Here is an 11,394-nt window from a genome sequence, read left to right as displayed (position 1 = left end):
CATTCAAATAAATAGTTAAAAAATCATACATTGTGATTTCTGGATTGTTTTTTTTAGATTATGTCTCTCACAGTGGACATGCACCTACGATGACAATTTCAGACCCCTCCATGATTTCTAAGTGGGAGAACTTGCAAAATAGCAGGGTGTTCAAATACTTATTTTCCTCACTGTATGTGGTAGTTGCCTATTAGCTAATCAATAGCTACTTTTTCATATCTCTCAGAGGACCACTGAGAACTATACAGGTTCATAATTAATGTGAATAATGCATAATGTATAATTAATTCTAAAGTGAAGATCATGGTAAGCCACTAGTAATGACTGAATTGTTACCAAATCCATCGGAAGGAATTACTATCCAAAACCTTACAAGGTTGCACTTTATTTTACAGTACGTGCACTTTCTCTGTACTTACAGTGTTCTTACCACAAAAGTACTGAATACTGTAAGATACTACAGTGTACAGTACATGGGTTAAATTAAGGTTTAGGAGTTGCTCAACTTTAGGATACTGATCCAAATAATTAATAATTCCTTTAGAAGAATGTAGTAACATTTGAGTCATTACTATCCAAATCCTTACAAAAAAAACTCTTCAGTCATTATTAGAGAGTTATGTTTTTTACTTTAGAATACTGATTCAAATAATTAGTATTGGTGAATGATACTTGAGTCATTACTAGTGGCTTACCATGACCTTCACTTTAGAATTAATTATAGATTACCGTATTCACATTAATTATGAACCTTTATAATAATCCTTAGTAGCCCTCTGGGAGGTATGAAAAAATAGTTATTGATTAGCTAATAGTGAACTACTACGTTCAACTAAGCATTATTACTTATTAATTTGTTAATCAGAGTGTCTTGTTAGTTAACAGTTACTAGAGTGTTAATAATGCATTACTCGTTTTTTCCTGTTATTCCTTAATGACGGAACAGTATTCTAAAGTGTTACCCATTTTTTTATATATTAATTTGAACATTGTTTGGCATGGAGCTCTCCCCACTGAGCTCTGTTGTAGTGTGTGTGAGATCACATGTGTGTGTGTTATACTCACAGGAAGCAGGTACTGTGAGGATCCTTCTATTAGATCCTGCAGAAAGGGATGCTGGGAAAGTGTGGAGAACGCAATCTTCTCCTCATCCTTAAAACCCAACTCCTTAAACACCTTCAGCATCTCCTGAACACACGACAACACATTAAATACAGTCATGTAGAGACTCGGGATCATCTGCTGATCTACAGAACCACAGATTAGGGTAATCTGCTTCAAAAGTGAAAAACATTCCAAGACACACAAAGATTTCACAAAATAGCTCTACATTTATGAAACTATCATGAGAGTGAATAACACATGCACACTGTTGGTAATATGGTTAATAACTGTTAGCTATGTTTAAGGATTTGTTATTTTTGCCACCTTGCTTGCTATTTTAAATGGAAAAAACTTTCTCATTTGTTTATATTTTGAATTAAAATAGATCATATGAAATGGGGTTTGAGTTGGGCTGATGGATCTTTATAGGTTTGGATCAGAGCTGTTCTGTTCTACCTCTCTGAATTCATCTCTGCTCCTGCGGTTCGGCTGGAATCGGTTCAGATGTGAAGAGACGTGATCGTCTCCACGACTCAGAACTCTGAGCACATCATCAACTGACACACATGTAGGACTGAGCAAATATGGGCAGAACTCTACTGCCTATACTTCAAAAAGCCTTTTAAAGGTATACATGGGAATTAAACCTGGCACAATGGCCTTCATTATCACAGTATGCTTATGCTAATCTAGTGCAAGGGTTTCATCAATATGCTGATTAAGGACTGTTGGGACACTCCATGCACTCTGTCGTGAGAGACCATCATTTTCACCTCAATGACACATCTGTACCATTTGCTTCACAGGACATATGCTTTCAACTACATACTGTTTATTTACTAGTGTGTTCTAATATGTAACTCAGCCATGTTTGGTCTCATCTGACAGCTTATAAACTGAAATGAATGATGGTGAACTTAATAGAGATATTAAAGTATCCTAATGGAGTCAGATTAATATATTGTATTCTAGTCAGATAAATATTTGAATTATACATGTCATCCTTCAAATGCCTTTTGTTCTGATTATTGGTTCAAAATAGCAAAATAGATAAGCTTCCAGCCTTATAAGATCACACTTTATAGTTACAGAAGAAAATATGAAGAAAATGTCTCATTCTGGTTATTGAGCTTGTGTTTTTACTGTAAACTTCAAATCTCTTTGTTCAAAAAGTGAATGTATATAACATGAATGCTGTTTTACTTTTACAATTATGTTCTATTTATTATAAAATTACTGCTCAGAGCTACTGAAATTTTGAAGGACAATTTTTTTTCTCAAATCTTTATAGCAGCTGTTTTATTTTCTTTCTTTTATTTGTTCTTGTTTGTTTGAATTTCCTCAATACCTCAAATAAATATTCCTGAGATTTTAATGACCTTTCTGTACAATTGTGTAATACTGAATGAGAAAAAAAAACGTCTTGATATTTTAATGCTGCTTAGTGGCAGATTTGATTATTTTTTAAAGAACATTTAAAATGGCGATATCTCATCATGCAGCTCGAGCCCACCATATTTCAGAGTTAGAGCTGAAAAGGATAGAGTTTTTTAATGCCGCATTTCTGTTTTTGTGCCGTCTCTGGCATTCAAAAAAATCTCAAGTAGGCATTCACACAACTGTCCCTTTACCACCATGACTCTAATATAAGATATGAAGCAATAGCTGGGTATTTTCTTTTATCTATTTTTCCTGTTTTATTTAAACGGTTTATCTAATTTATTATTTAGTCAACTGGATGAGTTTCTCTACGTGATGTTCTATTATGAGCTGAACAAAACATAACAATTCATAAAATTAAAGTGGACTGTATTTGTTTATTGCCATGGCAGTGATTTACAGAAACATATTTCTTTAAATCGCAGCGTATGAGCGTATATGTGAACCATTTTGAGTTAAATAAAAATAAAATAGCTCCAATTTGGCTGGATACCAGATATATAGGGGTACAAGAAAATTAAATTGACAAATTAGCAAAATATAGCATTGGGAAATAAATATAAAATAGAGATTCCTTTTGGGAAAACGAAGGTAAATCCCAAATTAAAAGCAACTTCGACAAACACTGGCAAAATATTCTGGTTATTATAGGTAGAGAATAAACAATATATTTAAAAATCTATTCAAACTAAAACCTTTATTTCTACGTGAATCTGGTCGTCTAGAGATCAATGAAGCCATGATTTTACCAAAACTTTGATTTTATCATTTACTCACTCCAATATAGTAGGTGGCGGTATACAGCTTTTACAATGGTCTGTAACTCGTCAAAACACTAGAATAATAATTTGCTTTTACGCGCGCTGCATGAGATCATAGCATGAGATCAGTGATGATCACACACTTCAAACCAGAGCTTCAAACACACGAAGGAAAACAGACGACATTCACTTCACCTTTTCCTGCTTTGTTTAAACGGTTTACTCACATAAGGTAACTTTTTTAAACAAAATATCATATTCAACAAAATATAATATGACCCTGGATGTTTACAACAACTTTTAATATATTTCTAGCATTAATGTTTTATCGAATTATTTCCGTTACCTCAATAATATTAACACAAATCACTACACTGGTATTCACCGGTTACAAACAAATGCTGTAAAGGATAAAATGCGCTTGTTGTGACTTGTGAAAGAATTTACGATCCAAAAAGGCTCTAAAACGCAATGCTATCAAAGGTGTTTGGATTCATTTAATGGTGTTTCGTTCGTGAATGAATCGTGTCGAATCACTGTCATGATCGACTCCGTTGTGACACAAAAGAAGATATTTTGAAGAATGTTGGTAATCAAACAGTTGACGGTAGCCGTTTACTTCGGTATTATTTAATACTATTTAATATATTTAAAGTTTTGATCGAAAATATTGCTAGGGATATATCAGTGTCACTGGATATTGGTAGGGACACGTCCCTAGCGTCCCTACTAAATTCTACGCCCCTGCATATAACCTTATTTTTCGTACTATGGAAATCAATGGCTGGGGTACATTAACTGTCTGGTTATCAACATTCTTCAAAATATCTTTCTTTGTGTTCAACAGAAGAAAGAAACTCATACAGGTTTGAAACAACATTTGAGTAAATGATGCCAATTTAATTTTTTAGGTGAACTATTCCTTTAAAAACAGAATGGCCTATAAAAATATTACCTTAAATATTCTGAAATATAGTGTTTTAATCTAAGAGGACAGCCCTGCATGCTCATGTGTGATCGTCATAGTTCAGAGCCAAACCTGATCCAGCACACACCCGCCTGTAATTTTTAAATAATCTACCTTGGTTAGATGGTTCAGGTGTTGTGAAATAATTTGTGGCTCTCTGTCACCATGTTTGAGCATGTGAGCTGCCTACGACTTCCTGTCTGCAAATTTGCTGCAAGCAGAAAACAGGTTAAGGCGTGTATCAACACAGATCCAACTGTATTGATGCAGGTGAATACAGCAAATAGCAATTATAAATATCCTCTGTCCGACTGTATTAAACTGAGAATTAACCGAGGTGCAATCTGGTCTCGGTGTCTTCACGAGATCTGGAGGGCATTGCAGAAGACCGTAGACAATTGAATAAAAAGTACCTAACAGGTGTGTTTGATCAGGGTTGGTGCTGACTTCCACTGAAATTGTGGATTCCTAAAATGTATGGTTGTATCTATTGACATGCATAGGTTTTGTATTTTTTCATTCTGTTCTGTTCTATGGCAGAGGAATTATATTTGCCAAAATGAGTAGAAAACCACTGTGATAACAGACATAGAGCTCTCATCACTCAAAGCATTCACTGTCGATAAACTAAACCCTAAATCTGATCACAGACAAATGACTGTGTACCAGCCTCTCAAAAGGACAAAAAAATCTAACCAACCAGCCAATTAAACTGCATACTGAAAAAAAAGATAAATACTTAAGCACTCACAGATAACTCACTTATCTGACTGTGAAAATGTTAATTAAATATTAATGTTAGCAGAAGAATAACACAATACTGTTTTAAGGTAATACTAATTTAAGAATAATAGGTGACTGTCACTAATTTTAAGGTTACATTGTTAAAATAACCAAGTTAATGCAAGTTAAACATTTCTCAGCTCTTCATCATTTGTTCTGTTTAAAGATACACCGAACGGTCAAAAACATGCCTAAAGGAAACCCACCCAAGAAAAAACTGAAGCAGACAGACCTTCGGATCTCCTTTCAACAGAGTCGTGTAGGACAGGTGACTGTTATCCTTCTCCTTCTCTCTGCTTGGACAGTGCGTTGGGTTTAGGCTTAGTTGGAATGAAAATGTTTTTGTCTCTTTCAGAAACAGACTGCCAGAGATGATAAATCTGGGGAGAAGTCACAAGCGAGTGACAATGTTCAGGTATCATATTGTAATGCATTACTTTTACAAGTAACTTTCCCCAACACTGTCCAAATGTCACCATTTGAAAGTTTTCTGAAATTCTCAAAGCCACAAATAAAGAAAACATTATCTAGCACTTTAATGTATTTTGTACAACAGCAAAACAATGTAACAATGGCACAGTTTTAGCTTAGAACAAGAAAATAATGGTGAATTCCAGTTTTCCAGTGGCAATGACTGAGTTGGGATGAAGCTGCATCTATGATTTGAGGAGTGTTTGTGAAAAAGCTGTCATTTAATTTGAAGTGAATTTGAGAGCTGATCGAACAGGACGCTCTAGACCAGGTGTTCTTAACCCTTTCATGTCCAGGACCCAAATATGTCATTCTGTATCCATCTAAAATTGCAAACTACTTATAGCAGCTAGTTCACTTTGTTCACTTTATTTATATTGCACATTTAAAACAGCCACTAGGCTGACCAAAGTGCTGTACAGAGCAGCCATATAAAGAAAATAATACCTGCATAACAACACATAAAACACAAATAAAAGCAGCAAAGCTAAGGGCAACCTTAAAACAGGAGGAGCAAACATTCTGCTAAACACTTTCTTTATTCCACTCCGCTCGTGTTAAAGGGGTCATATAATGGCACATGCACTTTTACAAGTTGATTGTACTGAAATGTGTGTTGGCAGTGCCTGTACACAACCATCATATAATGATAAAAATCCATCCAGTGGTTTTGTTTTAATCTCCTTATATGTTTTCCCCTGCCTCAAATCGAGCCGTTCGAGCCTGTGACGTCACAAGCTCGCACGCCCCTCCCACGATTGTTGATTAACAGGAGCGTTTCAACACAGACCCGCCCTCGCTCGTGAGCGAGCTGTCAATCATAGTCTGCGCGGCGCGGACCGGCGCGGTCATTGTTGATATGCTGGAGCACTGTCTATGAGCAGAATGGCGTCTAAGCGTCTAACGAACACAGCAGTCATTTTAATGTTCCTGAATCCGAACCGCTGAAGACGCAGTGGCTGTGTTTGTTTTCGAAGGGAATATTCCCCACGAGCAACGTCAATGCTTTCATGTTTGCGCGAATCATTTCACACACCAGACTGCTTTATAAACGAGGGTCAGTATAAAGCTGGTTTTGCTAAGAAGCTGCTAATGAAAAAAAGGATCGGTACCAGATATTCGTGTTCCTGCTGAATCTCCAGAAGAACGGAAGTGAGTGTAACGTTTTATTAAACTTTATATTAATATATTAATCTTTGCAAATCGCTAGCTGCACGCTTCACAATGAATGCGTCTAAGGTTTACACTCAGGGTACATTACGGCATGTTTTCTATGTATGATGTTCTCAATATAATTCATAATCCCACGTTTATACTGAACAACGCGTTATGGTTATTGTGTTATTGTGTTATTGTGTTACAAACGGTGTACACACAGAACAGAGAGGCGGGGTGAGCAAAGCTCATTATCATTTAAAGTCATATGCACTGAAACGGCGTGCTGAAAACAGAGCTGTTTTTGACCAGGTAAAATAAGTGTTTTCTTACAATACTAATGAGAATTTTTAATTAAAGTATATTACAAACTTTTAATTTAGACCCTAAAGAATCATATTAGCTTGTACAAAAATGGCATTATATGACCCCTTTAATATTAAAATATATTCGCCAAGGAACACTCGGGTAAGATGACGTAACATAAGAACAGCCTTAATTATTCTCGTGCATCGACTCTTTCACTAAGCTGAACAGCCAATCAGAGTTCTCTCTTTCACCAACGACCCGACGCCAATTCAAAATGTCGAATCGGCCGAAACAAAGCAGACGAGGACCAATTTCAGCCGACGGCACGGAACCGCACGGAACACACCGAGGAAACGTAGTCGGCCGACTCGGTGTGTTCCAGGCTTAAAGCCGCTTGAACATTTTGAACCCATTCGCGCATCCGCGTCACTCGCGAATAAAAAAACAACAACAATTTCTTTCTGGACGCGAATGATGCGCGAATGATGCGTCTATTCGCGTCTTTGCATATAATCTACTCGTGCAAATAATTAAATTCACGTTCGGTGTGAACACACTAACAAAGATCACAGCAGTTATACCATTTCCAAGGTCTAAGCTACGTGATTGTTAACAGGTTGAATGATTCTCATTGGCTAAGAAATAGATAAACACAGTAATTTTCCACACATATACAGATAGACGGAATCATATCTCCATTGATTATGCAGCTGACACATTCGGACCCTGAAGTTAGGCACGTCGTGGTCGCAGATTTGGGTTGCTGGGCGCCAACATGTCCAGAACAACAACTCAGTCAATCTCCAATAATGCCAGTGGTTCCTTAACCTGTAACCAAGAAGACTAACACACACACCGACACACAGCTTTTCCAAGGTTGGATTCCAGGCTCTCACTATAAACAGGAGAGTCCTCTCAAAACATCAAGAGAATGCGTTCTTTCTCCCAAGGAGAGCTACACTTTAGTCAAACTGGAAAGTAAGGCTTTAACAAAGAAATAGTGCCTTAAACTATTGGCTTCAATGACCCTATATGTTTTAACACTTTGAAGACCTTTCTCAAACACAAAACAAGTTCCTAATTCATTTCTGGAAGCCGGGCTAAATGAGCAAGCACTGTTACTGCATTCAAGGCAAGGCAAGGCAAGGCAAGTTTATTTATATAGCACATTTCATACACAATGGCAATTCAAAGTGCTTTACATAGAAGAAATTAAAATAATCAAAACAAATAAGAATAATTAAAACAGTTTAGAATAAAAAATCAAATAAAGTAGTACTGGTCCACCCCTATCTGAGATGGAAGAGATTGAGCCGGTTTACGGTGCCACTGGACCTAGGTATTTGATACCTATTCAGATATCAAATACAGACATATGAAAAGAACATTTCAGTAATCACACTGGTAACTTCTATAACAAAGTAAAATCTCACAAGCCTAGAGAAGTCATTCAACTCATTATATATTTAGAAGGAAAAATATTGATTAATACCTTGCTTATAATCACTCATTCATTACATATACATTGAAGCAGCAGTGGATTCCAATCCACCCCCTTCAACGGACTCAGTGCTGTGGGCAGTTCGAAACCAGATTGAAAAACCTCATAAATACAATTATTTGACAAAAAAAATTTGAGTTAATCCAGCACAATTTTCTCCAATAGCTTAGAAATGAAAGGTAAGACAGAAATGTATTAAAACAGAAGGATCTAGTGAAGGCTTCTTGAGGAGAGGAGTGACCGTAGCCACTTTAAGATTGGCAGGAACAGAGCCCGTTTTGAGACACTTGTTGATAAGAGATACCATACCTGGCCCAACTGAATCAATGATTCATTTAAAAAATCTCAGGTGAATGATATCATTAGGACAAGATGACGGTTTGAGCTTGACAATCATGTCCTTCAGTGTCTGGAGGTTGATAGGATCAAAAACCAGAAGCAGGTGTCGAGATTGGGGAGACAGTTAAATTAGGGCAGGCACTAAGTCTTAATTTAGTGATTTTGTTAATAAAAAAATCTTTGGAAGTCAGATACAGCAGATGTTTTTGAGCGTTCTGTATTTTCTCGAGGTATATGTGTTTCCCTCTCAGGGTGAAGACATTTGTTTTGCTTTGTGGTATTATGTTTGGTGGTTAGATAGGTCCGTAACATTAGTGCGTTTTTACCTGTCCTTTTCATTATTTAAATTATGGTAGAAAGATGTAGACAGTGGTACGCCTGCATTAACTTCACTATTGTTGACATTTTCACAGAAAACGATGGCTCCTTCAGTTAAGAAAGAAGATGAAGCGGGACCATCAAAAGATCTGCAGCAGGTAGATCACTTTCTGTAACACATGCATAATTAATAATTTATTACAAACATTTCCTCAGTTGAATTCACTTGAATGTTTGTGTCCATAATAACATTTTTTTCTCATTTTAACAGGAAGTCGAAGAGAAAAAACACGCTTTCAATTTTTGTATAAACTCTAAGTCTAAGACATATTCAGTTGTGTGTACTACTTCCATGACTGTGCTTGAGGCTCTTAATACAAGCCAATTTTTCAGTATCGAAAAAGACAAACAGAAGAAAAAACTGAAAGAAATACTCATCCAAAGATCCAATGGAAAAGTTCCCAGAGCTGCTGTAAAGACCGATTTCCCCTGCTGTCTTATTGAAGAAGATGAGATCTTCGATATAACCTTCATCCAAAAGGATGGAAATAGTTCTACAAATCAACAAACAACTATAGATCCTTCACTCCTCAGTAAAAGAAGTAAACCTGAAACATTAGTCACCTTTTTGGTTGAAAAAGAAGGAGGACCAAAAGTGACATATTTACTGAAGAGCGCAGCTTTGAGAAAAAGTGTTCGTTATGTTTGTGTGTTTGCATTCAAAGGAGAGGAAATCAAAACTGCTCTTAAACGTGATGGAAGATTTAACGATGTCATTTTCGAGAAAACATGTGCACTTTCTGAGTCTGGTACAGTGATAAAACATGAATTTGTATTACCTGTAACAAAAACGCTTAACAAAAAGACTTTCCAGGTAGTTGTTAGCCATGACAACAATCAGCTAAAGAGTCAGGATGATGTGACTCATGTCAACACTGAGCCTAATGAAGCTTCAGATGCTGATGCGGCAGAAAATGGGCCATGCCAGAATCCCATCAACACTGAGCAAGAAAAAAAACAGGATGGAAACACAACAAAGTCTACCAATCCTACGGTTTGTCTACCAATGTCTACCTATCATGCTCTCTACCAAAAGCTGTATGTAGCCAAACCCATAGACAAATCTGAAGAGATTGCGAAAATTCTGCGTGATCAGTGTGAAGATTTATGGAAGACGGTAAAGCAGCGAGAGAACCTAAAGAACAAGTCTCAGGTCCAGAAGTTCTTCAGAGAAGAATATCATAAAAGTGCTGAGAATTTCTTGGAGGTGAAGAAAGTGAGGGAGCTCATAAGACTCTCTGACTCTGTGTGTCAGATTCGAGTCGGGGAGTCTCCCGTAGGAACCGGCTTCTTACTCTTCGACAGATTCATCCTCACTAATGCTCATGTTATTGGAGAACTTGACACTTTCTCCATGAAGACATTCACTGCAGTATTTGGATATGAAGGTTTGGAAGCAAAGGAGACCAAGCACATACAAGTTAAACAACTCATAGCTTCCTTTAACGGGAAAGATGACAGCGGCAGGTATCTTGACTACGCTCTTCTTGAATTGGATTCTGTTGGTGAAATTGCAAAGTATCCTAAATTGCTCCGTTGTTACAGTCCAAACCCTCCTAACAGAGGTCAGATCTGCATTGTGGGACATCCAGGAGAAGGGGTCAAGAAAATGGACCCCTGCATCATCATTGAGAGAGAGAATCTACAAGAGGCTGCAGATAAACACAAATCTGAGAATGAGCATTTAATTCATGTTATGATGGAGGTGTGCGCCGAACAGAAATGGGACCCTTTGGCATATAAAAACCAGATTACTTATAACTCTTGTTTCTTTCATGGATCTTCTGGCTCTCCAGTTTTTGATGAACACTGCAAACTGATTGGCATCCACACTGGTGGCTATAAGTACAAACAAGAACGTTCTAAAACTTGGAGCGTTATGGAATATGGCTTTTCCATGCAGCCTATCCTGGATAACATTAAAGCACAGGCTAGAGCACATTTCAAGGACATAAATGAGATGGATGAGTTTGTCAATAACTTGGAAAGGGCTGCAGAGAATCAGACTGACGTTGAAATGGTTGATGCCGAAGAGCTCATAGAGTCTTGAATGAATCTGTCCACTTTGTTTTTTGTTTTTTCTCTTCCATTCTGAGAGACCTAAAATTCAGACTGAGATTTTTTTAAATGTCATTATGGGGTTTCAATTTTCATGTAATTTTAAGAGATGATTGTGTGTTCAAAAG

At 36.9% G+C, this 11,394-nt stretch overlaps 1 protein-coding gene across 1 annotated transcript; it reads left to right on the top strand.

The window, feature by feature from the left end:
* The first annotated feature begins 5,192 nt into the window (after positions 1 to 5,192).
* On the top strand, positions 5,193 to 11,258 carry LOC130088069 (serine protease FAM111A). Its single transcript, XM_056254668.1, has 4 exons — positions 5,193 to 5,323; positions 5,411 to 5,470; positions 9,244 to 9,306; positions 9,420 to 11,258. Exons 1-4 carry the CDS (start codon positions 5,243 to 5,245, stop codon positions 11,256 to 11,258), a joined length of 2,043 nt encoding a protein of 680 aa, XP_056110643.1. The 5' UTR covers positions 5,193 to 5,242.
* The last annotated feature ends 136 nt before the right edge of the window (positions 11,259 to 11,394 follow it).

This window comes from Rhinichthys klamathensis, unplaced genomic scaffold, assembly GCF_029890125.1.
Source record: "Rhinichthys klamathensis goyatoka isolate OS25496 unplaced genomic scaffold, OSU_Roscu_1.1 h1tg000114l_1, whole genome shotgun sequence".
Lineage (NCBI taxonomy): Eukaryota > Metazoa > Chordata > Actinopteri > Cypriniformes > Leuciscidae > Rhinichthys > Rhinichthys klamathensis.
Note: the sequence above shows the minus strand (reverse complement) of the source record. Positions and strands in the feature narration are given on the sequence as shown.

Coding starts and splice junctions, on each gene's coding strand:
- LOC130088069 (XM_056254668.1), top strand. CDS start 5,243: ATGCCTAAAGGAAACCCACCCAAGAAAAAACTGAAGCAGACAGACCTT. Junction 5,471..9,243: donor AAGCGAGTGACAATGTTCAG/GTATCATATTGT, acceptor ACATTTTCACAG/AAAACGATGGCTCCTTCAGT. Junction 9,307..9,419: donor CATCAAAAGATCTGCAGCAG/GTAGATCACTTT, acceptor TCATTTTAACAG/GAAGTCGAAGAGAAAAAACA.